General features: G+C 50.3%; 1 protein-coding gene across 3 annotated transcripts in view; it reads left to right on the top strand.

The window, feature by feature from the left end:
- Nucleotides 1-27,636, top strand: part of LOC128802750 (protein-tyrosine kinase 2-beta-like) — a 66,032-nt gene that overhangs the window by 25,061 nt on the left and 13,335 nt on the right. For 2 of the 3 annotated variants that reach the window (XM_053969309.1, XM_053969306.1), the window contains exons 14-23: nt 5,026-5,123; nt 5,215-5,299; nt 7,628-7,728; nt 7,810-7,925; nt 11,046-11,146; nt 11,259-11,348; nt 13,442-13,646; nt 18,951-19,059; nt 19,155-19,220; nt 23,799-23,924. In XM_053969309.1, the coding sequence (XP_053825284.1) occupies nt 5,026-5,123; nt 5,215-5,299; nt 7,628-7,728; nt 7,810-7,925; nt 11,046-11,146; nt 11,259-11,348; nt 13,442-13,646; nt 18,951-19,059; nt 19,155-19,220; nt 23,799-23,924 (1,097 nt within the window). The remainder of the gene's footprint in view (nt 1-5,025; nt 5,124-5,214; nt 5,300-7,627; nt 7,729-7,809; nt 7,926-11,045; nt 11,147-11,258; nt 11,349-13,441; nt 13,647-18,950; nt 19,060-19,154; nt 19,221-23,798; nt 23,925-27,636) is intronic. The other variant, XM_053969307.1, reaches the window with a different exon arrangement.

Raw genomic sequence — 27,636 nt, 5'->3', positions numbered from 1 at the left:
AGATGCCGGATCCATGGATCCTCATGGATGGAGAGATCAGGATCCATGGATCCTCATGGATGGAGAGGACAGGATCCATGGATCCTCATGGATGGAGAGGGCAGATCCATGGATCCTCTTGGATGGAGATACAGGATCCATGGATCCTCATGGGTGGAGAGGGCAGATCCATGGATCAATGGATGGAGATGCAGGATCCATGGATCCTCATGGATGGAGATGCCGGATCAATGGATCCTCATGGATGGAGAGATCAGGATCCATGGATCCTCATGGATGGAGATGCCGGATCCATGGATCCTCATGGATGGAGAGATCAGGATCCATGGATCCTCATGGATGGAGATGGCAGGATCCATGGATCCTCATGGATGGAGAGGGCAGATCCATGGATCCATGGATGGAGATACAGGATCCATGGATCCTCATGGATGGAGATACAGGATCCATGGATCCTCATGGATGGAGAGGGCAGATCCATGGATCCATGGATGGAGATACAGGATCCCTGGATCCTCATGGATGGAGAGGGCAGATCCATGGATCCTCATGGATGGAGAGGGCAGATCCATGGATCCTCATGGATGGAGAGATCAGGATCCATGGATCCTCATGGATGGAGATGCAGGATCCATGGATCCCTGGAATGATGGAGAGGGCAGATCCATAGATCCATGGATGGAGAGGGCAGATCCCTGGATGCATGGATGGAGATGCAGGATCCATGGATCCTCATGGATGGAGAGAGCAGATCCATGGATCCTCATGGATGGAGATACAGGATCCATAGATCCTCATGGATGGAGATGCAGGATCCATGGATCCTCATGGATGGAGAGAGCAGATCCATGGATCCTCATGGATGGAGATGCAGGATCCATAGATCCTCATGGATGGAGATGCAGGATCCATGGATCCTCATGGATGGAGAGAGCAGATCCATGGATCCTCATGGATGGAGATGCAGGATCCATAGATCCTCATGGATGGAGATGCAGGATCCATGGATCCTCATGGGTGGAGATGCAGGATCCATGGATCCTCATGGATGGAGAGATCAGGATGCATGGATCCTCATGGATGGAGATGCAGGATCCATGGATCCTCATGGATGGAGATGCAGGATCCATGGATCCTCATGGATGGAGAGATCAGGATCCATGGATCCTCATGGATGGAGATGCAGGATCCATGGATCCCTGGAATGATGGAGAGGGCAGATCCCTGGATCCATGGATGGAGATGCAGGATCCCTGGATCCTCATGGATGGAGAGATCAGGATCCATGGATCCTCATGGATGGAGAGGGCAGATCCATGGATCCTCATGGATGGAGAGATCAGGATCCATGGATCCTCATGGATGGAGAGGGCAGATCCATGGATCCTCATGGATGGAGAGATCAGGATCCATGGATCCATGGATGGAGATGCAGGATCCCTGGATCTATGGATGGAGATGGAGGATCCATGGATCCTCATGGATGGAGAGGGCAGATCCCTGGATCCATGGATGGAGATGCAGGATCCCTGGATCCTCATGGATGGAGAGATCAGGATCCATGGATCCTCATGGATGGATGGAGCTGGATCCATGGATCCTCATGGATGGAGAGATCAGAATCCATGGATCCTTATGGATGGAGATGCAGGATCCATGAATCCTCATGGATGGAGAGATCAGGATCCATGGATCCTCATGGATGGAGATGCAGGATCCATGGATCCTCATGGGTGGAGATGCAGGATCCATGGATCCTCATGGATTGAGAGATCAGGATCCATGGATCCTCATGGATTGAGAGATCAGGATCCATGGATACTCATGGATTGAGAGAGCAGATCCATGGATCCTCATGGATGGAGAGATCAGGATCCATGGATCCTCATGGATGGATGGAGCTGGATCCATGGATCCTCATGGATGGAGAGATCAGAATCCATGGATCCTTATGGATGGAGATGCAGGATCCATGGATCCTCATGGATGGAGAGATCAGGATCCATGGATCCATGGATGGAGACACAGGATCCATGGATCCTCATGGATGGAGATACAGGATCCATGGATCCTCATGGATGGAGATGCAGGATCCATGGATCCTCATGGATGGAGATGCAGGATCCATGGATCCATGGATGGAGATGGCAGGATCCATGGATCCTCATGGATGGAGAGATCAGGATCCATGGATCCTCATGGATGGAGATCAGGATCCATGGATCCTCATGGGTGGAGATACAGGATCCATGGATCCTCATGGATGGAGAGATCAGGATCCATGGATCCTCATGGATGGAGATGAAGGATCCATGGATCCATGGATGGAGATACAGGATCCATGGATCCTCATGGATTGAGAGAGCAGATCCATGGATCCATGGATAGAGATGCAGGATCCATGGATCCTCATGGATGGAGATGGCAGGATCCATGGATCCTCATGGATGGAGACGCAGGATCCATGGATCCTCATGGATGGAGAGGGCAGATCCATGGATCCTCATGGATGGAGATACAGGATCCATGGATCCTCATGGATGGAGATACAGGATCCATGGATCCATGGATGGAGATGCAGGATCCATGGATCCCTGGAATGATGGAGAGGGCAGATCCATGGATCCATGGATGGAGATGCAGGATCCATGGATCCTCATGGATGGAGAGATCAGGATCCATGGATCCATGGATGGACATGCAGGATCCATGGATCCTCATGGATTGAGAGAGCAGATCCATGGATCCATGGATGGAGATGGCAGATCCATAGATCCTCATGGATGGAGATGTAGGATCCATGGATCCTCATGGATGGAGAGATCAGGATCCATGGATCCTCATGGATTGAGAGAGCAGATCCATGGATCCATGGATGGAGATGCCGGATCCATGGATCCTCATGGGTGGAGATGCAGGATCCATGGATCCTCATGGATGGAGAGGACAGGATCCATGGATCCTCATGGATGGAGAGGGCAGATCCATGGATCCATGGATGGAGATGCCGGATCCATGGATCCTCATGGATGGAGATGCAGGATCCATGGATCCTCATGGATGGAGAGATCAGGATCCATGGATCCTCATGGATGGAGATGCAGGATCCATGGATCCCTGGAATGATGGAGAGGGCAGGATCCACTGATCTTCATGGATGGAGATGGCAGGATCCATGGATCCTCATGGGTGGAGAGAGCAGGATCCACGGATCCTCATGGATGGAGATGCAGGATCCATGGATCCTCATGGATGGAGATACAGGATCCATGGATCCTCATGGATGGAGAGGGCAGATCCCTGGATCCTCGTGGATGGAGATGCCAGATCCATGGATCCTCATGGATGGAAAGGACAGGATCCATGGATCCTCATGGATGGAGATGCAGGATCCATGGATCCTCATGGATGGAGATGCAGGATCCATGGATCCTCATGGATGGAGATGCAGGATCCATGGATCCTCATGGATGGAGAGGGCAGATCCATGGATCCTCATGGATGGAGATACCGGATCCATGGATCCTCATGGATGGAGATGCAGATCCATGGATCCTCATGGATGGAGAGATCAGGATCCATGGATCCTCATGGATGGAGATGCAGGATCCATGGATCCTCATGGATGGAGAGATCAGGATCCATGGATCCTCATGGATGGAGAGATCAGGATCCATGGATCCTCATGGATGGAGATGCAGGATCCATGGATCCTCATGGATGGAAATGCAGGATCCATGGATCCTCATGGATGGAGATGCGGGATCCATGGATCCATGGATGGAGACGCAGGATCCATGGATCCTCATGGATGGAGATGCAGGATCCATGGATCCCTGGAATGCTGGAGATGCAGGATCCATGGATCCTCATGGATGGAGAGGGCAGATCCCTGGATCCATGGATGGAGATGCAGGATCCATGGATCCTCATGGATGGAAAGGACAGGATCCATGGATCCTCATGGATGGAGATGCAGGATCCATGGATCCTCATGGGTGGATATACAGGATCCATGGATCCTCATGGATGGAGAGATCAGGATCCATGGATCCTCATGGATGGAGATACAGGATCCATGGATCCATGGATGGAGATACAGGATCCATGGATCCATGGATGGAGAGGGCAGATCCATGGATCCTCATGGATGGAGAGGGCAGATCCATGGATCCTCATGGATGGAGAGGGCAGATCCATGGATCCTCATGGATGGAGATGCAGGATCCATGGATCCCTGGAATGATGGAGAGGGCAGATCCATAGATCCATGGATGGAGAGGGCAGATCCATGGATCCATGGATGGAGATGCAGGATCCCTGGATCCTCATGGATGGAGAGATCAGGATCCATGGATCCTCATGGATGGATGGAGCTGGATCCATGGATCCTCATGGATGGAGAGATCAGGATCCATGGATCCTCATGGATGGAGATGCAGGATCCATGGATCCTCATGGATTGAGAGAGCAGATCCATGGATCCATGGATGGAGATGCCGGATCCATAGATCCTCATGGATGGAGATGCAGGATCCATGGATCCTCATGGATGGAGATGCAGGATCCATGGATCCTCATGGATGGAGAGATCAGGATCCATGGATCCTCATGGGTGGAGATGCAGGATCCATGGATCCTCATGGATGGAGAGGGCAGATCCATGGATCCTCATGGATGGAGAGATCAGGATCCATGGATCCTCATGGATTGAGAGAGCAGATCCATGGATCCTCATGGGTGGAGATGCAGGATCCATGGATCCTCATGGGTGGAGATGCAGGATCCCTGGATCCATGGATGGAGATGGAGGATCCATGGATCCTCATGGATGCAGAGGGCAGATCCCTGGATCCATGGATGGAGAGGGCAGATCCCTGGATCCATGGATGGATCCTCACGGATCCCGGTGGACAGCGAGGGTCGGTGGCCACGGGCATCCCCCGGTCACTCCGGGCGGATCTTCCCGTGGGAACCACGCCGGGATCACGGAATCTCCTCCCCGTTCCCACCCCTCCCGTCAAGTCCAGCACTTCGGAATCTCCCGGGACGACGTCGCGCTGGGCCGGATCCTGGGGGAAGGATTCTTCGGAGAGGTCTACGAGGGGATCTACGCCACGCCCGTGAGATCCCTTCTCCGCCCCCCTCTCCCTCACCCCAAATCCCGGATCCCACTCCGGGGTGTCCCATTCCCGCTTTTCCTCCTCGGCGCAGAAAGGCGAGCGGATCAACGTGGCCGTGAAGACCTGCAAGAAGGATTGCAGCCCGGAAAACCGGGAGAAGTTCCTGAGCGAAGCCGGTACCCCGGGGCTCCTTTTGGGGTTTTTTTGGGGGATCCCGAGGGTCCTTCTGGGGTTTTTTTGGGATCCTTAAGGTCCTGGTGGGGTTTTTTGGGGGGGATATTGGGGTCTTAATGGGTTTTTTTGGGGGATCCTGAGGGTCCTTTGGGTGTTTTGGGGGATCCTTAATGTCCTTTTGGGGGTTTTTGGGATCTCGAAGGTCCTTCTAGGTTTTTTGGGGGGGATTCTGAGGGTCCTTTTGGGGTTTTTTGGGATCTTGAAGGTCCTTTTGGGGTTTTTTTTTGGGATCTTGGAGGTCCTAATGGGGTTTTTGGGGATCCCGAGGGTCCTTTTGGGTTTTTTTGGGATCTTGGAGGTCCTAATGGGGTTTTTTTTGGGGATCCCGAGGGTCCTTCTGGGGTTTTTTGGGGATCCTTAATGTCCTTTTGGGGGTTTTTGGGATCCTTAAGGTCCTTTTGGGGGTTTTTGGGATCCCGAGGGTCCTTCTGGGGTTTTTTGGGATCTTGGAGGTCCTGCTGAGGTTTTTTGGGGATCTTGGAGGTCCTTTTGGGGTTTTTTTGGGGATCCCGAGTGTCCTGCTGGGGTTTTTTTGGGATCCCGGGGGTCCTTTTAAGGTTTTTTGGGATCCTGAGGGTCCCTTTGGGGTTTTTTTGGGATCCCGAGGGTCCTTTTAGGGTTTTTTGGGATCTTGAAGGTCCTGACTGGTTTTTTTGGGACCCAAAAGATCCTTCTGGGTTTTTTTGGGATCCCGAGGGTCCTTTTAGGGTTTTTTGGGATCTTGAAGGTCCTGACTGTTTTTTTTGGGACCCAAAAGATCCTTCTGGGGTTTTTTTGGGATCTCGAGGGTCCTGCTGAGGTTTTTTTGGGGATCCTGAGGATCCTGCTGCAGTTTTTTTTTGGGATCTACGGGGTCCTGCTGGGGTTTTTTGGGGGTGCTGAGGTTTTTTTTTGGGATCCCAAAGGTCCTGCCGAGGTTTCTTTTGGGATGAGCTCCTGAGGGTGGGGGAATCCTGCCTGAGGAATTTTTGGGAACAAGGGGCCTTTGGAATTCCGGGTGGAGGAAGAGGGAGTTGATCCGTGCCGGAATCCTGGGATAAAATCCCAAAAACCCTCGGATCACGGGGAAGGATTCTTGGAACCTGCTGGAATCCCTGCCTGAGGATTTTTTGGGAACAAGGAGCCTTTGGAATTCCGGGTGGAGGAAGACGGAGTTGATCCATGCCCGGAAAGCTGGGATAAAATCCCAAAAACCCTCGGATCATGGGGAGGGATTCTTGGAACCTGCCGGAATCCCTGCCTGAGGACTTTTTGGGAACAAGGAGCCTTTGGAATTCAGGGTGGAGGAAGAGGGAGTTGATCCGTGCCGGAAAGCTGGGATAGGATCCCAAAAACCCTCGGATTATGGGGAGGGATTCTTGGAACCTGCTGGAATCCCTTGCTGAGGATTTTTTGGGAACAAGGAGCCTTTGGAATTCAGGGTGGAGGAAGAGGGAGTTGATCCATGCCGGAATCCTGGGATAGGATCCCAAAAACCCTCGGATCATGGGGAGGGATTCTTGGAACATGCCGGAATCCCTTGCTGAGGATTTTTTGGGAACAAGGAGCCTTTGGAATTCAGGGTGGAGGAAGAGGGAGTTGATCCATGCCGGAATCCTGGGATAGGATCCCAAAAACCCTCGGATCATGGGGAGGGATTCTTGGAACCTACCGGAATCCCTTGCTGAGGATTTTTTGGGAACCAGGAGCCTTTGGAATTCAGGGTGGAGGAAGAGGGAGTTGATCCATGCCGGAATCCTGGGATAGGATCCCAAAAACCCTTGGATCATGGGGAGGGATTCTTGGAACCTACCGGAATCCCTTGCTGAGGATTTTTTGGGAACAAGGAGCCTTTGGAATTCCGGGTGGAGGAAGAGGGAGTTGATCCATGCCGGAATCCTGGGATAGGATCCCAAAAACCCTTGGATCATGGGGAGGGATTCTTGGAACCTGCCGGAATCCCTGCCTGAGGATTTTTTGCGAACAAGGAGCCTTTGGAATTCAGGGTGGAGGAAGAGGGAGTTGATCCATGCCGGAATCCTGGGATAAAATCCCAAAAACCCTCGGATCATGTGGAGGGATTCTTGGAACCTGCCGGAATCCCTGCCTGAGGATGTCGATCCCTAAAAAAAAAACCAAAAAACCCAGGAGCTCCAATCCCTTTGGGAAATCCCTCCGGCTCCCACCTCCATGCCCCGAGCCAGGGATGGGGATTCCCCGGGATGGGGTGGGGGGGGTGGGGGGGTTTGGGATCCGCCATCCCAAGGCTGGGAATTCCACCGTTCCCGCAGTGCTGATGAAGAAGCTGGACCACCCCCACATCGTGAAGCTCATCGGCATCGCCGAGGAGGAGCCCACCTGGATCGTCATGGAGCTCTGTCCCTACGGAGAGGTGCGATTATCCCCTTCCCCCAGGCCCGATCCCGTTCCCGGCGTTCCGGCCGCTGATCCCGCCGGGAACGTGCCGTTGCAGCTGGGCCAGTACCTGGAGCAGAAGCGGCCGGGCCTGGCCGTGCCCACGCTGGTGCTCTACGCGCTGCAGGTCAGCAAGGCCCTGGCCTACCTGGAGGCCCTCAGCTGCGTCCACAGGTGAGGGGACGGAGCTCGGGATGGGCTCGGAGCCCGGCGGGATTCCGGGATGGGCGGGAGAAGGCGGGATCGGGGAGGGGTGGGGTGGTGGGAGATGGGGGAGGGTGCAGGGATGGGGGCGGGGGTGGGGTCTTTGGGAAGGTGCATTGGCCGGGGGAGGGTTCTGCTTCCTCATCCCATCCCATTATCCCATCCCATTATCCCATCCCATCCCATTATCCCATCCCATCCCATTATCCCATCATTCCATCCCATTATCCCATTATCCCATTATCCATTATCCCATCCCATCCCATTCCATCATCCCATCCCATCATCCCATCCCATTATCCCATCCCATTATCCCATCCCATCCCATCCCATCCCATTCCATCCCATCCCATTATCCCATCCCATTATCCCATCCCATCCCATCCCATCATCCCATCCCATCATCCCATCCCATCCCATCCCATCCCATCCCATCCCATCCCATCCCATCCCATTATCCCATCATCCCATCCCATTATCCCATCCCATCATCCCATTATCCCATTATCCATTATCCCATCCCATCCCATCCCATCATCCCATCCCATCCCATCCCATTATCCCATCCCATCATCCCATCCCATCATCCCATCCCATTATCCCATTATCCATTATCCCATCCCATCCCATCATCCCATCCCATCCCATCCCATCCCATCCCATCCCATTATCCCATTATCCCATTATCCCATCATCTCATTATCCCATCCCATATCCCAAATTCCAAATCCCATATCCCAAATCCTATCCTATCATATCGTCCCATCCCATTATCCCATCCCATTCCAAATCCCATATCCTAAATCCCATCCTATCTCATTGTCTCATCCCATCCCATTATCCCGGCCCATCATCACATCCCATCCCATATCCCAAATCCCATATCCCAAATCCCATATCCCAAATCCCATCCTATTGCCTCATTATCTCATTATCCCATCCCAAATCCGATATCCCAAATCCTATCCCATCCCATTATCCCATTATCCCATTATGCCATTATCCCATTATCCCATTATCTCATTATCCCAAATCCCAAATCTGACATCCCAGATCCCATGCTATCCCATTAACCTAAATCCCAATGCTATCCCATTATCCCGTATCCCAAATCCCAAATCCCATCCTATCCCAGCATCCCATTATCCCATTATCTCAAATCCCATATCCCAAATCCCATATCCCAAATCCTATCCTATCCCATTGTCCCATCATCCCATTATCCCATTATGTCATTATCTCAAATCCCAAATCCCAAATCCTATCCCATTGTCCCATCCCATTATCCCATTATCCCATTATCCCATTATCTCAAATCCCAAATCCCATATCCCAAATCCCATTATCCCAAATCCCAAATCCCATCCTATCCCATTATCCCATCATCCCATGATCCCATTATCCCATTGTCCCATCGTCCCATCATCCCATTATCCCATTGTCCCATCCCATCCCAAATCCCATATCCCAAATCCCATATCCCATATCCCAAATCCTATCCAATCCCATTGTCCCATCCCATCCCAAATCCCATATCCCAAATCCCGTATCCCATATCCCAAATCCTATCCTATCCCATTGTCCCATCCCATATCCCATTATCCCATTACCTCATTATCCCATATCCCAAATCCCAAATCCCACATCCCAAATCCTATCCTATCCCATTGTCCCATCCCATTATCCCATTGTCCCATCCCATATCCAAAATCCCATATCCCAAATCCCGTATCCAATATCCCTAATCCTATCTGATCCCAATGTCCCATTGTCCCATCCCATTGTCCCATATCCCAAATCCCATCCTATCCCATTGTCCCATCCCATTATCCCATTATCCCATATCCCAAATCCCATATCCCAAATCCCAAATCCGATATCCCAAATCCCAAATCCCATATCCCAAATCCCGTATCTCATATCCCAAATCCTATCCTATCCCATTGTCCCATCATCCCATTATCTCATTATCTCATTATCTCAAATCCCAAATCCCATATCCCAAATCCCGTATCCCATATCCCAAATCCTATCCTATCCCATTGTCCCATCCCATTCCATATCCCAAATCCCATTATCCCATATCCCAAATCCCATCCTATCCTATTATCCCATGATCCCATGATCCCATTATCCCATCATCCCATTATCCCATTGTCCCATCCCATCCCAAATCCCATATCCCAAATCCCATATCCCATATCCAAATCCTATCCAATCCCATTGTCCCATCCCATATCCCATTACCTCATTATCCCATCCCATATCCCAAATCCCATATCCCAAATCCTATCCTATCCCATTGTCCCATCCCATATCCCATTATCTCATTATCCCATCATCCCATTATCCCATTATCCCATCCCATATCCCAAATCCCAAATCCCATATCCCAAATCCTATCCTATCCCATTGTCCCATCCCATTATCCCATTATCCCATTATCTCAAATCCCAAATCCCGTATCCCAAATCCCGTATCCCATATCCCAAATCCTATCCTATCCCATTGTCCCATCCCATCCCATATCCCAAATCCCATATTCCAAATCCCAAATCCCATATCCCAAATTCCAAATCCCATATCCCAAATCCTATCCTATCTCATTGTCCCATCCCATTATCCCATTGTCCCATCCCATATCCCAAATCCCATATCCCAAATCCCGTATCCCATATCCCAAATCCTATCCGATCCCAATGTCCCATTGTCCCATATCCCAAATCCCATCCTATCCCATTGTCCCATCCCATTATCCCATTATCCCATATCCCAAATCCCATATCTCAAATCCCAAATCCGATATCCCAAATCCCAAATCCCATATCCCAAATCCCATATCCCAAATCCCATATCCCAAATCCTATCCCACTGTCCCATCCCATTATCCCATTATCTCATCATCTCATCATCTCAAATCCCAAATCCCAAATCCGATATCCCAAATTCCAAATCCCATATCCCAAATCCTATCCGATCCCAATGTCCCATTGTCCCATCCCATTATCCCATATCCCAAATCCCAAATCCCCAATCCCAAATCCCGTCGTGGCCTCCCCTCTCCCGAGCCGCGGCTCTCCGTCCCCGCAGGGACATCGCCGTCCGCAACATCCTGGTGGCCTCTCCGGAATGCGTCAAACTCGGAGACTTCGGCCTCTCCCGCTACATCGAGGACGAGGAATACTACAAAGGTAGGATCCCGCGGGATCGGGGATCCCGTGGATTCCTCCCGGGCGGAGATCGGGGTCGTTCCCGGATCCGGATCGTTCCCGGATCCGGATCGTTCCTGGGTCATCGTTCCAGCTTCCGTCACCCGCCTTCCCATCAAGTGGATGTCGCCGGAATCCATCAACTTCCGGCGCTTCACCACGGCCAGCGACGTCTGGATGTTCGGTGCGTGCCGGGAGCTTCGGGATCGGGATGGGGCGGGATCCTGGGAGCCAGAATGGGATCACGGAATTTGTTGTCATGGGGTGGGATCCTGGGATTGATCCACTTCCCGTGGTGTGGGATGGGATCCTGGGAATCAGAATAGGATCCCGGGATTCATCATCATGGGGTGGGATCCTGGGATTGATCCACTTCCCGTGGCATGGAGCAGGATCCTGGGATCGATCCGCTTCCCCTGGTGTGGGATGGGATCCTGGGATTGATCCGCTTCCCGTGGTCTGGGGTGGGATCCTGGGATTGATCCGCTTCCAATGGTGTGGGATGGGATCCTGGGATTGATCCACTTCCAATGGTGTGGGATGGGATCATGGGATTGATCCACTTCCTGTGGTGTGGGATGGGATCCTGGGATTGATCTGCTTCCCATGGCATGGAGCAGGATCCTGGGATTCAGAATGGGATCCTGGGATTGATCCGCTTCCTGTGGTGTGGGGAGGGATCCTGGGATTCAGAATGGGATCCTGGAAACAGTCGTCATGGGGTGGGATGCTGGGATTGATCCACTTCCTATGGTGTGGGGTGGGATCCTGGGATTGATCCACTTCCTGTGGTGTGGGATTGGGGATCCCAGGATTGATCCACTTCCCGTGGTGTGGGATGGGATCCTGGGATTGATCCACTTCCTGTGGTGTGGGATGGGATCCTGGGATTGATCCGCTTCCTGTGGTGTGGGATGGGATCCTGGGATTGATCCGCTTCCCATGGTGTGGGATGAGATCCTGGGATTGATCCACTTCCCGTGGTGTGGGGTGGGATCCTGGGATTCAGAATGGGATCACGGAATCCGTCATCATGGGCTGGGATCCTGGGATTGATCCGCTTCCTGTGGTGTGGGGAGGGATCCTGGGATTCAGAATGGGATCCCGGAATTCGTCATCATGGAGTGGGATCCTGGGATTGATCCGCTTCCCGTGGTGTTGGATGGGATCCTGGGATTGATCCGCTTCCCATGGTGTGGGATGGGATCCTGGGATTCAGAATAGGATCCCAGAATTCATCATCATGGGATGGGATCCTGGGATTGATCCGCTTCCCGTGGTGTGGGGTGGGATCCTGGGATTCAGAATGTGATCCCAGAATTCATCATCATGGGGTGGGATCCTGGGATTGATCCACTTCCCATGGCATGGAGCAGGATCCTGGGATTGATCCGCTTCCCGTGGTGTGGGGAGGGATCCTGGGATTCAGAATGGGATCACGGAATTCATCATCATGGGGTGGGATCCTGGGATTGATCCACTTCCCGTGGTGTGGGATGGGATCCTGGGATTGATCCACTTCCCGTGGTGTGGGATCAGGGATCCTGGGATTCAGAATAGGATCACGGAATCCGTCATCAGGGGGTGGGATCCTGGGATTGATCTGCTTCCCGTGGTGTGGGATGGGATCCTGGGATTCAGAATGGGATCACGGAATTCATCATCATGGGGTGGGATCCTGGGATTGATCCGCTTCCTGTGGCATGGAGCAGGATCCTTGGATTGATCCGCTTTCCGTGGTGTGGTGTGGGATCCTGGGATTGATCCGCTTCCCGTGGTGTGGGATGAGATCCTGGGATTGATCCGCTTCCAATGGTGTGGGCTGGGATCCCGGGATTGATCCACTTCCCATGGCATGGGGCGGGATCCTGGGATTTTTCCACTTCCCTTAGGATGGAGCAGAATCCCAGGATTGATCAATTTCCCGTGGCACTCACAAGGACAAATCCCGCTCTGGAATTTCCCAACTCCAGATTATCCCATTTTTTTCCCCGGGAGAAGCCCTCCCAGGGAAGGGCTTCCATTCACCCACCCTTCGGTGCTTCCTCCTCCTCCTCCTCCTCCTCATCCAGGGATTTTAGGGAAGTTTTGGGATGAGCTAAACTCTCCCCGCTCCAAAAAAAAAAAAAAAAAAAATCGCCACCTCCAGCCCCTCTGGAATCAGGAATCCCACGTGTCCCACCACAAAGCCCCACAAAAAAAAAACCAAAAAAAAAGGGGAATCGGCGGATTCCCGGGAATTCCGGTGGCTTGAGGTTGTGGCGGTTGCTCCCGCAGCCGTGTGCATGTGGGAGATCCTGAGCTACGGGAAGCAGCCGTTCTTCTGGCTGGAAAACAAGGATGTGATCGGAGTCCTGGAAAAGGGGGATCGGCTCCCCAAACCCGACCTGTGCCCGCCCGTCCTCTACACCCTCATGACGCGCTGCTGGGACTACGATCCCGGCGAGAGGCCCAAATTCCAGGAGCTGGTCTGCAGCCTCAGGTGAGCCCGGAACGCCGGAGGATCCGTGGATGGGGTGGGAATGTTGGGGGGGAAAAGGTGGGAAAAGGTTGGGATCGGGAGTTTTTATGGAAAAGTTTGGGTTTCGAGCCTTTCCCGGGAAGCGAAATGATCCAAAGGGTCTCCAAGTCTGGGGATTCTGGAGTGGGATGGAGGGTTGGGAATGTGAAGGAAAAATCTGGGAAAAGGTTGGGATCGGGAGTTTTTATGGAAAGGTTTGGGATCAGCGACTTTCCCGGAAGCAAAATGCTCAAAGATTCTCCAAGGCTGGGAATTCTGGAGTGGGATGGAGAGGTGGGAACGTGGTGGAAAAAATCTGGGAAAAAGTTGGAATCAGGAGTTTTTTATGGAAAAGTTTGGGTTTTGAGCCTTTCCTGGGAAGTGAAATGCTCCGAAGGGTCTCCAAGTCTGGGAATTCTGGAGGATCCATGGAGAGATGGATTGGTGGAAATGTGGGGGAAAAATCTGGGATCAGGAGTTTTTATGGAAAAGTTTGGGTTTCAAGCCTTTCCCAGGAAGCGAAATGCTCCAAAGGATCTCCAAGTCTGGGAATTTTGGAGTAGGATGGAGGGTTGGGAATGTGAAGGAAAAATCTGGGAAAAGTGTGGGATCGGGAGTTTTTATGGAAAGGTTTGGGATCAGCGACTTTCCTGGGAAGCAAAATTCTCCAAAGATTCTCCAAGGCTGGGAATTCTGGAGTGGGATGGAGAGGTGGGAATGTGGTGGAAAAAATCTGGGAAAAGCTTTGGATCAAGAGGTTTTTTGGAAAAATTTGGGCTTGGAAGAGCCTTGGAGACCTTTTGGAAGGGGATGGGATGGACGGGCTTTGCTTCCCGGGAAAGGCTCTCCAAAGGGTCTCCAAGGCTTCTCCAAGCCCAAATTCCAAATTCTGCAGCCTCAGGTGAGCCCGGAACGCCGGAGGATCCGTGGATGGGGTGGGAATGTTGGGGGGGAAAAGGTGGGAAAAGGTTGGGATTGGGAGTTTTTATGGAAAGGTTTGGGTTCAGCGACTTTCCCGGGAAGCAAAATGATCCAAAGGGTCTCCAAGTCTGGGGATTCTGGAGTGGGATGGAGGGTTGGGAATGTGGAGGAAAAATCTGGGAAAAGTGAGGGATCAGGAGTTTTTTATGGAAAAGTTTGGGTTTTGACCCTTTCCTGGGAAGTGAAACGCTCCAAAGGATCTCCAAGGCTGGGAATTCTGGAGTGGGATGGAGAGGTGGGAACGTGGTGGAAAAAATCTGGGAAAACCTTAGGATCGGGAGTTTTTATGGAAAAGTTTGGGTTCAGAGCCTTTCCCAGGAAGCGAAACGCTCCAATTCCAAAGATTCTCCAAGGCTGGGAATTCTGGCGGATCCATGGAGGGATGGAGGGTTGGGAATGTGAAGGAAAAATCTGGGAAAAGTGAGGGATCAGGAGTTTTTATGGAAAAGTTTGGGTTTCGAGCCTTTCCCGGGAAGCGAAACGCTCCAAAGATTCTCCAAGGCTGGGAATTCTGGAGTGGGATGGAGAGGTGGGAACGTGGTGGAAAAAATCTGGGAAAAGCTTGGAATCAGGAGTTTTTATGGAAAAGTTTGGGCTCAGAGCCTTTCCTGGGAAGTGAAATGCTCCGAAGGGTCTCCAAGTCTGGGAATTCTGGAGGATCCATGGAGAGATGGATTGGTGGAAATGCGGGGGAAAAATCTGGGATCAGGAGTTTTTTATGGAAAAGTTTGGGTTTCGAGCCTTTCCCGGGAAGCGAAATGATCCAAAGGGTCTCCAAGTCTGGGGATTCTGGAGTGGGATGGAGGGTTGGGAATGTGGAGGAAAAATCTGGGAAAAGGTTGGGATCAGGAGTTTTTTATGGAAAAGTTTGGGTTTAAACCCTTTCCCAGGAAATGAAACGCTCCAATTCCAAAGATTCTCCAAGGCTGGGAATTCAGGAGGATCCATGGAGGGATGGAGGGTTGGGAATGTGATGGAAAAATCTGGGAAAAGTGTGGGATCGGGAGTTTTTATGGAAAAGTTTGGGTTTAGAGACTTTCCCGGGAAGCAAAATTCTCCAAAGGGTCTCCAAGGCTGGGAATTCTGGAGTGGGATGGAGAGGTGGGAACATGGTGAAAAAAATCTGGGAAAACCTTAGGATTGGGAGTTTTTATGGAAAGGTTTGGGATCAGCGACTTTCCCGGGAAGCGAAACGCTCCAAAGGGCCTCCAAGTCTGGGAATTCTGGAGTGGGGTGGAGGGTTGGGAATGTGGAGGAAAAATCTGGGAAAAGTGAGGGATCGGGAGTTTTTATGGAAAAGTTTGGGTTTAGAGACTTTCCCGGGAAGCAAAATTCTCCAAAGGGTCTCCAAGGCTGGGAATTCTGGAGTGGGATGGAGAGGTGGGAATGTGAAGGAAAAATCTGGGAAAAGGTTGGGATCAGGAGTTTTTTATGGAAAAGTTTGGGTTTCGAGCCTTTCCCGGGAAGCGAAACGCTCCAAAGATTCTCCAAGGCTGGGAATTTTGGAGTGGGATGGAGAGGTGGGAACGTGGTGGAAAAAATCTGGGAAAAGCTTAGGATCGGGAGTTTTTATGGAAAGGTTTGGGTTCAGAGCCTTTCCCAGGAAGCGAAACTCTCCAATTCCAAAGATTCTCCAAGGCTGGGAATTCTGGAGGATCCATGGAATGGGATGGAGGGGTTGGGAATGTGATGGAAAAATCTGGGAAAAGGTTGGGATCAGATGTTTTTATGGAAAGGTTTGGGATCAGCAACTTTCCCGGGAAGCAAAATTCTCCAAAGGGTCTCCAAGGCTGGGAATTCTGGAGTGGGATGGAGGGTTGGGAACATGATAGAAAAAATCTGGGAAAAGGTTGGGATCAGGAGTTTTTATGGAGAAGTTTGGGTTTAAACCCTTTCCCAGGAAGTGAAACGCTCCAATTCCAAAGATTCTCCAAGTCTGGGAATTCTGGAGGATCCATGGAGGGATGGAGGGTTGGGAATGTGAAGGAAAAATCTGGGAAAAGGTTGGGATCAGGAGTTTTTTATGGAAAAGTTTGGGTTTCGAGCCTTTCCCGGGAAGCGAAACGCTGCAAAGATTCTCCAAGGCTGGGAATTCTGGAGTGGGATGGAGAGGTGGGAATGTGGTGGAAAAAATCTGGGAAAACCTTAGGATCTGGAGTTTTCATGGAAAAGTTTGGGTTCAGAGCCTTTCCCAGGAAGCGAAACTCTCCAATTCCAAAGATTCTCCAAGGCTGGGAATTCTGGCGGATCCATGGAGGGATGGAGGGTTGGGAATGTGGAGGAAAAATCTGGGAAAAGGTTGGATCGGAAGCTTTTGAAGGAAAGGTTTGGGTTTAGAGACTTTCTTGGGAAGCGAAATGCTCCAAAGGGTCTCCAAGACTGGGAATTCTGGAGTGGGATGGAGGGTTGGGAACGTGGTGGAAAAAATGTGGGAAAAGCTTGGGATCAAGAGGTTTTATGGAGAAGTTTGGTCTTGGAAGAGCCTTGGAGACGTTTTGGAAGGGGATGGGATGGACGGGCTTTGCTTCCCGGGAAAGGCTCTCCAAAGGGTCTCCAAGGCTTCTCCAAGCCCAAATTCCACATTCTGCAGCCTCAGGTGAGCCTGGAATGCTGGAGGATCCGTGGATGGGGTGGGAATGCTGGGGGGGAAAAGGTGGCGAAAGGTTGGGATCGGGAGTTTTTATGGAAAAGTTTGGGTTTCGAGCCTTTCCCAGGAAGCGAAATGATCCAAAGGGTCTCCAAGTCTGGGGATTCTGGAGTGGGATGGAGGGTTGGGAATGTGGAGGAAAAATCTGGGAAAAGTGAGGGATCGGGAGTTTTTATGGAAAAGTTTGGGTTTAGAGACTTTCCCGGGAAGCAAAATTCTCCAAAGGGTCTCCAAGGCTGGGAATTCTGGAGTGGGATGGAGAGGTGGGAACGTGGTGGAAAAAATCTGGGAAAAGCTTGGAATCAGGAGTTTTTTATGGAAAAGGTTGGGGTTTTGAGCCTTTCCTGGGAAGTGAAATGCTCCGAAGGGTCTCCAAGTCTGGGAATTCTGGAGGATCCATGGAGAGATGGATTGGTGGAAATGCGGGGGAAAAATCTGGGATCAGGAGTTTTTTATGGAAAAGTTTGGGTTTTGAGCCTTTCCCGGGAAGCGAAATGATCCAAAGGGTCTCCAAGTCTGGGAATTCTGGAGTGGGATGGAGAGGTGGGAATGTGGAGGAAAAATCTGGGAAAAGGTTGGGATCGGGAATTTTTATGGAAAAGTTTAGGTTCAGAGCCTTTCCCAGGAAGCGAAACGCTCCAATTCCAAAGATTCTCCAAGGCTGGGAATTCTGGAGGATCCATGGAGGGATGGAGGGTTGGGAATGTGAAGGAAAAATCTGGGAAAAGGTTGGGATCAGGAGTTTTTTATGGAAAAGTTTGGGTTTCGAGCCTTTCCCGGGAAGCGAAACGCTGCAAAGATTCTCCAAGGCTGGGAATTCTGGAGTGGAAAAGTTTGGGTTCAGAGCCTTTCCCAGGAAGCGAAACTCTCCAATTCCAAAGATTCTCCAAGGCTGGGAATTCTGGAGGATCCATGGAGGGATGGAGGGTTGGGAATGTGGAGGAAAAATCTGGGAAAAGTGTGGGATCGGGAGTTTTTATGGAAAAGTTTGGGTTCAGAGCCTTTCCTGGGAAGCAAAATTCTCCAAAGGGTCTCCAAGGCTGGGAATTCTGGAGTGGGATGGAGGGTTGGGAACATGATAGAAAAAATCTGGGAAAAGGTTGGGATCAGGAGTTTTTATGGAGAAGTTTGGGTTCAGAGCCTTTCCCAGGAAGCGAAACGCTCCAATTCCAAAGATTTTCTAAGCTGGGAATTTGGAGGATCCTTGGAGGGATGGAGGGTTGGGAATGTGGAGGAAAAATCTGGGAAAAGTGTGGGATCGGAAGTTTTTTAAGGAAAGGTTTGGGATCAGCGACTTTCCCGGAAAGCGAAACGCTCCAAAGGGCCTCCAAGTCTGGGAATTCTGGAGTGGGATGGAGAGGTGGGAACGTGGTGGAAAAAATCTGGGAAAAGCTTGGGATCCGGAGGTTTTATGGAAAAGTTTGGGCTTGGAAGAGCCTTGGAGACCTTTTGGAAGGGGATGGGATGGACGGGCTTTGCTTCCCGGGAAAGGGAATTTTCCGGGAATTCTGCTCCCGCATCTCAGCGGGATCAGCCGTGGGAATTCCGCTCTCCTCCCGCTCCCACCCCTCCCATCCTCCGTGGCGTTTTCCCATCCCGGCTCTCCGGGCTGTGGGAAATCCCTGGGAATTCCCGGGATCGTGTCCCCTCCCCTGCAGCGACATTTACCTGATGGAGAAGGAGCTGGCCAAGGAGCAGGAGAGGAACAACCGGCACCGCCCTCCCAAAATCCTGGAGCCGCCGGCGTTCCAGGAGCCGCCTCCCAAGGTTGGGATGGGACGGGGACGGGACGGGTGGGGCGCAAATTTGGGATTTCCCGGATGGGATCCGGAGGAATTCCCGCCTTCCTCCCGTTCCCGCAGCCCAGCAGGCCCATGCACAAGCCGCCATCCCAGAATAACCTCCTGGCTCCCAAGCTGCAATTCCAGGTGAGGCTGCGAGGCCGGAGAATCCCACGGGGATTGGGGACAGGGCGGCGAGGATGGGAGATCCCGGGAATCTCGTGGGTTTTGGGATCGGCGGCGCTCCACGCCGCCATTCCAAGCGGGACGCGGCTTCCGGGCTCCGAGTTTTGTCCGTCAGGGAATCCCGGAGTCGTCGAGGTTGGAAAAGCTCTTGGAGACCTTGGAGTCCACCCCGGATCCGCGTCGCCCGCAAATCCACGTGGATCTGAATCCATCCAGGAATTCCGGGGGATTCCTCGGGGGGCTGGATGGGTTTTCCATGCGGGAATTATTCCCGATATCCCATAAACCTCGCCCGGCGCAGTTCCCTCATCCCATCCCTCGTTCCCTGGGAGCAGATCCCGGTCCCGCCCGGCAGGGAATTCCGGAGGGAATTTCCCTCCTTTTTTTCCAGGCTGAGCCTTCCCATCTCCCTCAGCCATTCCCGATTTATCGGGAGGAGCCACCAGAGCTCTTGGGAGGCCAGAATATCCCAAAATGTTCCAAAATATCCCCAATTAGCCTAAATATCCCCAGATATTACAAAATATTTAAAATATCCCAAAATATCCCAAAATATTCCAAGCCCACTTTTAGGACGAGGCCGATCCTGATCCAGGTCAGCTCCCGGCGCAATTCCCGCTCTTCAGAGACCAGAATATCCCAAAATATCCCCAAATATCCCAAAATATCCCAAAATATCCCAAGGGCACTTTTAGGTCGAGGCGGATCCCGATCCGGGATGGCTCCCGGCAGAATTCCCACTCTTCAGAGACAAAATATCCCAAAATATCCCAGAATACCCCAAAATATCCCAAGGGCACTTTTAGGTCGAGGCCGATCCCGATCCGGGCCGGCTCCCGGTGCAATTCCTGCTCTTCAGAGACCAGAATATCCCAAAATATCCCAAAATATCTGCAAATATCCCAAAATATTTCAGAATATCCCAAAATATCCCAAAATATTCAAAAATATCCCAAAATATTCCAAGCCCACTTTTAGGACGAGGCTGATCCCAATCCGGGCCGGCTCCCGGTGCAATTCCTGCTCTTCAGAGACCAGAATATCCCAAAATATCCCAAAATATCTGCAAATATCCCAAAATATTTCAGAATATTCAAAAATATCCCAAAATATCCCAAAATATCCCAAAATATTCCAGAATATCCCAAAATATCCCAAGCCCACTTTTAGGATGAGGCCGATCCCGATCTGGGCCGGCTCCCGGCGCAATTCCCGCTCTTCAGAGACCAAAATATCCCAAAATATCCCAAAATATCCCAAAATATTACACAATATTCAAAAATATCCCAAAATATCCCAAAATATCCCAAAATATCCCAGAATATCCCAAAATATCCCAAATATCCCAAAATATTTCACAATATTCAAAAATATCCCAAAATACCCCAAAATATCCCAGGCCCACTTTTAGTACGAGGCCGATCCTGATCCAGGTCAACTCCGGCGCAATTCCCGCTCTTTGGAGACCAGAATATCCCAAAATATCCAAAAATATTACACAATATTCAAAATATCCCAAAATATTTGAAAATATCCCAAAATACCCCAAAATATCCCAGAATATCCCAAAATATTCCAAGCCCACTTTTAGGACGAGGCCGATCCCGATCCGGGCCGGCTCCCGGCACAATTCCCACTCTTCAGAGACAAAATATCCCAAATATCCAAAAATATCCCAAAATATCTAAAAATATTCAAAAATATCCCAAAATATCCCAAAATATCCCAGAATATCCCAAAATATCCCAAGGGCACTTTTAGGATGAGGCCAATCCTGATCCGGGATGGCTCCCGGCACAATTCCCGCTCTTCAGAGACAAAATATCCCAAAATATCCCAAAATATTCCAAAATATCCCAAAATATCCCAAAATATCCCAGAATATCCCAAAATATCCCAAGGGCACTTTTAGGATGAGGCCAATCCTGATCCGGGATGGCTCCCGGCACAATTCCCACTCTTCGGAGACCAGAATCTCCCAAAATATCCCAAAATATTCCAGAATATCCAAAAATATCCCAAGCCCACTTTTAGGACGAGGCCGATCCCGATCCGGGACAGCTCCCGGCGCAATTCCCGCTCTTAGGAGGCCAGAATATCCAAAATATCCCAAAATATCCCAAAATATCCCAAAATATTCAAAAATATCGCAAAAATACCCCAAAATATGCAAAAATACCCCAAAATATCCCAAGCCCACTTTTAGGACGAGGCCGATCCCGATCCGGGACAGCTCCCGGCGCAATTCCCACTCTTCAGAGACAAAAATATCCCAAAATATCCCAAAATATTCCAAAATATCCCAAAATATCCCAAGCCCACTTTTAGGATGAGGCCGATCCTGATCCGGGACGGCTCCCGCGGCAATTCCCGCTCTTCAGAGACCAGAATATCCCAAAATATCCCAAATATCCCAAAATACCCCAAAATATCCCAAATATCCCAGAATATCCCAAAATATCCAAGGGCACTTTTAGGATGAGGCCGATCCCGATCTGGCCGGCTCCCGGCGCAATTCCCGCTCTTCAGAGACCAGAATATCCCAAAATATCCCAAAATATCCCAAAATATCCCAAAATATCCCAGAATACCCCAAAATATCCCAAGGCCACTTTTAGGACGAGGCCGATCCCGATCCGGGCCGACTCCCGGCGCAATTCCAGTCTTCATAAATAAGAATATCCCAAAATATTCCAAATATCCAAAATATTCCAAAATATCCCAAAATATTCCAAAATATCCCAAAATATCCCAAGGGCACTTTTAGGATGAGGCCAATCCTGATCCGGGCCGGCTCCCGGCGCAATTCCCGCTCTTCAGAGACCAGAATATCCCAAAATATCCCAAAATATCTGCAAATATCCCAAAATATTTCAGAATATCCCAAAATATCCCAAAATATTCAAAAATATCCCAAAATATTCCAAGCCCACTTTTAGGACGAGGCTGATCCAATCCGGGCCGGCTCCCGGCGCAATTCCTGCTCTTCAGAGACCAGAATATCCCAAAATATCCCAAAATATCTGCAATATCCCAAAATATTTCAGAATATTCAAAAATATCCCAAAATATCCCAAAATATCCCAAAATATTCCAGAATATCCCAAAATATTCCAAGCCCACTTTTAGGACGAGGCCGATCCCGATCCGGGCCGGCTCCCGGCGCAATTCCCGCTCTTCAGAGACCAGAATATCCCAAAATATCCCAAAATATCCCAAAATATCCCAAAATATCCCAAAATATTCCAAGCCCATTTTTAGGACGAGGCCAGTCCTGATACGGGACAGCTCCCGGTGCAATTCTCGCTCTTCAGAGACCAAAATATCCCAAAATATCCAGAATATCCCAAAATATCCCAGAATATCCACGGGCACTTTTAGGACGAGGCCGATCCCGATCCGGGCCGGCTCCCGGCGCAATTCCCACTCTTCAGAGACCAGAATATCCCAAAATATCCCAAAATATCCCAGAATATACCAAAATATCCCAAGGGCACTTTTAGGACGAGGTCGATCCTGATCCAGGTCAGCTCCGGCGCAATTCCCGCTCTTCAGAGACCAGAATATCCCAAAATATCCCAAAATATTTGCAAGTACCCCAAAATATTTCAGAATATTCAAAAATATCCCAAAATATCCCAAAATATCCCAAAATATCCAAGCCCACTTTTAGGACGAGGCCGATCCTGATCTGGGACAGCTCCCGGTACAATTCCCGCTCTTTGGAGGCCAGAATATCCCAAAATATCCCAAAATATTACACAGTATTCAAAATATCCCCAAATACTCCAAAATATCCCAGAATATCCCAAAATATCCCAAAATATCCCAGAATATCCCAGAATATTCCAAGGGCACTTTTAGGACGAGGCCGATCCCGATCCGGGCCGGCTCCCGGCGCAATTCCCGCTCTTCAGAGACAAAATATCCCAAAATATCCCAAAATATCCCAAAATATCCCAAAATACCCCAAAATATCCCAAGGGCACTTTTAGGACGAGGCCGATCCCGACCCGGGCCGGCTCCCGGCGCAATTCCGCTCTTCAGAGACAAAATATCCCAAAATATCCCAAAATATCCCAGAATATCCCAAAATATCCCAAGCCCACTTTTAGGATGAGGCCGATCCCGATCTGGGCCGGCTCCTGGCGCAATTCCCGCTCTTCAGAGACCAGAATATCCCAAAATATCCCAAATATCCCAAAATATTACACAATATCCCAGAATATCCCAAAATATCCCAAAATATCCCAAGGGCACTTTTAGGACGAGGCCGATCCCGATCCGGGCCGGCTCCCGGCGCAATTCCCGCTCTTCAGAGACAAAATATCCCAAAATATCCCAGAATATCCCAGAATATCCCAAGGGCACTTTTAGGACGAGGCCGATCCCGATCCGGGCCGGCTCCTGGCGCAATTCCCGCTCTTCCCGCGCTCCCGCTCCGTCCGTGTGTCCGCGCTCACCCCTTCCCCGTGGGCTTCCCCCGCGCCTGCGCCGCTGCCGCCGCCGCCGCTCCCCGCGCAATTCCCGAATTCCCAGGTTCCGGAGGGGCTCTGCGCCAGCTCTCCCACCCTCGCCAGTCCCGCCGAGTACCAGAGCCCGGCAAATTCCCGGCGCACTCCGCCTCCCAGCCGGCACAACGTCTTCAAGCGCCACAGCATGAGGGTAAGCCCGGAATTCCCGCTGGGATTCGGCGCCCGGAGGAATTCCCAATCCTCAAAAATCCTCCCGTTTTTGGGATCCGCTTCCCATTGGGATCCGGTGTCCGGAGGAATTCCCAATCCTCAAAAATCCTCCTGTTTTTGGGATCCATTCCCATTGGGATTTGGCGTCCGGAGGAATTCCCAATCCTCAAAAATCCTCCCAGTTTTGGGATCCGCTTCCCATTGGGATTCAGCGTCCAGAGGAATTCCCAATTCCTCAAAAATCCTCCTGTTTTTGGGATCCATTCCCATTGGGATTTGGCGTCCGGAGGAATTCCCAATCCTCAAAAATCCTCCCAGTTTTGGGATTCGCTTCCCATTGGGATTTGGCGTCCGGAGGCATTCCCAATCCGCAAAAATCCTCCCAGTTTTGGGATCCACTTCCCATTGGGATTGGCCATCTGGAAGTCTTCCAATTCCTCAAAAATCCTCCTGTTTTTGGGATCCACTTCCCATTGGCATCCGGTATCTGGAGGCATTCCCAATCCTCAAAAATCCTCCCGGTTTTGGGATCCATTCCCAGTGGGATTCGGCATCCGGAGGAATTTCCAATTCTCAAAATTCCTCCCGTTTTTGGGATCCGCTTCCCATTGGGATTCGGCATCCGGAGGAATTCCCAATCCTCAAAAACCATCCCGTTGTTGGGATCCACTTCCTGCTGGGATTCGGCGTCCAGAGGAATTCCCAATCCTCAAAAATCCTCCCAGTTTTGGGATTCACTTCCCAGTGGGAATCGGCATCCGGAGGAATTCCCAATCCTCAAAAATCCTCCCGTTTTTGGGATCCACTTCCCAGTGGGATTTGGCATCCAGAGGAATTCCCAATCCTCAAAAATCCTCCCATTTTTGGGATCCACTTCCCGTTGGCATCCGGTATCCGGAGGAATTTCCAATCCTCAAAATTCCTCCCGTTTTTTGGGATCCATTTCCCGTTGGGATTGGCCATCTGGAGATCTTCCCAATCCTCAAAAATCTAATAGTTGGAGGAATTCCCAATCCTCAAAAATCCTCCCATTTTTGGGATCCACTTCCCAATGAGATTCTCCATCTGGAAATCTTCCCAATCCTCAAAATTTTTCCCATTTTCGGGATCCACTTCCCATTGGGATTGGCCATCTGGAAATCTTCCCAATCCTCAAAAATCCAATAGCTGGAGCAATTCCCAATCCTCAAAAACCATCCCATTTTTGGGATCCACTTCCAGCTGGGATTCTCCACCTGGAAATCTTCCCAATCCTCAAAACCCGTCCCGTTTTTGGGATCCACTTCCCGTTGGGATTCTCAATCTGGAGATCTTCCCTATACTCAAAATTCCTCCCATGTTTGGGATCCATTTCCCATTGGGATTTGGCATCCAGAGGAATTCCCAATCCTCAAGAACCCGTCCCATTTTTGGGATCCACTTCCTGTTGGAATTTCACATCCGGAGATCTTCCCAATACTCAAAAATCCTCCCGTTTTTGGGATCCACTTCCCACTGGGATTCGGCATCCGGAGGAATTCCCAATCCTCAAAAATCCTCCCATTTTTGGGATCCACTTCCCAATGGGATTCTCCATCTGGAAATCTTCCCAATCCTCAAAAATTTTCCCATTTTCGGGATCCACTTCCCATTGGGATTGGCCATCTGGAAATCTTCCCAATCCTCAAAAATCCAATAGTTGGAGCAATTCCCAATCCTCAAAAACCCGTCCCGTTTTTGGGATCCATTCCCATTGGGATTCAGCATCCGGAGGAATTCCCAATCCTCAAAATTCCTCCCGTTTTTTGGGATCCACTTCCCAATGAGATTCTCCATCTGGAAATCTTCCCAATCCTCAAAATTTTTCCAATTTTCGTGATCCACTTCCCATTGGGATTGGCCATCTGGAGATCTTCCCAATCCCCCAAAATTTTCCCGTTTTGGGATCCACTTCCCATTGGGATTGGCCATCTGGAAGTCTTCCAATTCCTCAAAAATCCTCCCATTTTTGGGATCCATTCCCATTGGGATTCTCCATCTGGAAATCTTCCCAATCCTCAGAAAACCATCCCGTTTTCAGGATCCACTTCCCGCTGGGATTCGGCGTCCAGAGGAATTCCCAATCCTCAAAAAATCCTCCAGGTTTTGGGGATCCATTCCCATTGGGATTCTCCATCTGGAAATCTTCCCAATCCTTCAGAAAACCATCCCGTTTTCGGGATCCACTTCCCGTTGGGATTGGCATCTGGAGATCTTCCCAATCCTCAAAATCTAATAGTTGGAGGAATTCCCAATCCTCAAAAACTCGTCCCATTTTTGGGAATCCACTTCCTGTTGGAATTTCACATCTGGAGGTTTTCCCAATCCTCAAAAATCCTCCCGTGTTTGGGATCCATTCCCACTGGGATTTGGCATCCCGGAGGAATTCCCAATCCTCAAAATTCCTCCCGTTTTCGGGATCCACTTCCCATTGGGATTCTCCATCTGGAGATCTTCCCAATCCCCCAAAATTTTCCCGTTTTTGGGATCCACTTCCAATTGGGATTGGCCATCTGGAAGTCTTCCAATTCCTCAAAAATCCTCCCATTTTTGGGATCCACTTCCCACTGGGATTTGGCATCCGGAGGAATTTCCAATCCTCAAAAATCCTCCCATTTTCGGGATCCGCTTCCCATTGGGATTTGGCATCCGGAGGAATTCCCAATCCTCAAAAAACCCGTCCCGTTTTTCGGGATCCGCTTCCCGCTGCCGCTTCCCGCTGCTTCCCGCTGCTCCCGGCTCCGTGTCGGATCCATGGCAAGGTCGAATCCCAAATCCCGACGGACGCCTCGATCTTCGCGACCTCTCCGTCTCTCCCCTCCCCTTATCCCGGATTTTCTGCCACGCCATTCCCAAAAAAAAAAACCCCGTGCACGGAACGGATTTTCGGGTTGCTCCTCGCACTCCCGCCTTGGGATCCCACCCGAAATTCCGCAGGGGGATTTTTCCAGCTGGTTTTGATCCCAAAATTCCCGTGGAGTTGGGATTCAACCGGCCGCGGCTGCCTCTCCTTGCTGGAAACCCAATTTTCCCATTTACCCAATTTTCCCATTTTTCTCCATTTTTCCCTCCTTTTCCCCATTTCCCCCCCCACCCCATATTTTCCTATTTTTTCCTCCTTTTCCCAAGTTTTCCCAAGATTTTTCCTATTTTTTCCCACCTTTTTTCCCTTCCTTTCCCCATTTTCTCCAATTTTCCCCATTTTTTGCCCCATTTTCTCCCTTTTTCCTCCCTATTTTTTCCCTTTTTCCTCCCTTTCCCCATTTCCCCCTCTTTTCCCATTTCCCCTTTTTTCCCATTTCTGCCCTTTTCCCTCCTTCATCCCAAATTTCCCCCTTTTCCATCCTTTCCCCCTTTTCCCTCCTTTTCCCCATTTCCCCCATTTTCCCTATTTTTTCCTCCTTTTCCCCCTTTTTTCCTCTTTTCCCCTTTTTTCCCACCATTCTCCTTTTTTCCCTTTTCTCCCCCTTTTCTCCCCTTATCCACATTTTCCCCCTTTTCCTCCCTTTTTTCTCCTTTTCCCCCATTTTTTCTCTTTTATCCTTCTTTTCCCCCTTTCCCATTTTTCTCCCTTTTCTCCTTTTTTATCCCCATTTTTCACTTTTTTCTCCTTTTTCTCTTTTTTTCTCCTTTTCCACTCCATTTTGCTCTTCCCCCCTTTTTTCTATTTTTCC

This window comes from Vidua macroura, unplaced genomic scaffold, assembly GCF_024509145.1.
Source record: "Vidua macroura isolate BioBank_ID:100142 unplaced genomic scaffold, ASM2450914v1 whyUn_scaffold_170, whole genome shotgun sequence".
Classification (NCBI taxonomy): Eukaryota; Metazoa; Chordata; class Aves; order Passeriformes; family Viduidae; genus Vidua; species Vidua macroura.
Note: the sequence above shows the minus strand (reverse complement) of the source record. Positions and strands in the feature narration are given on the sequence as shown.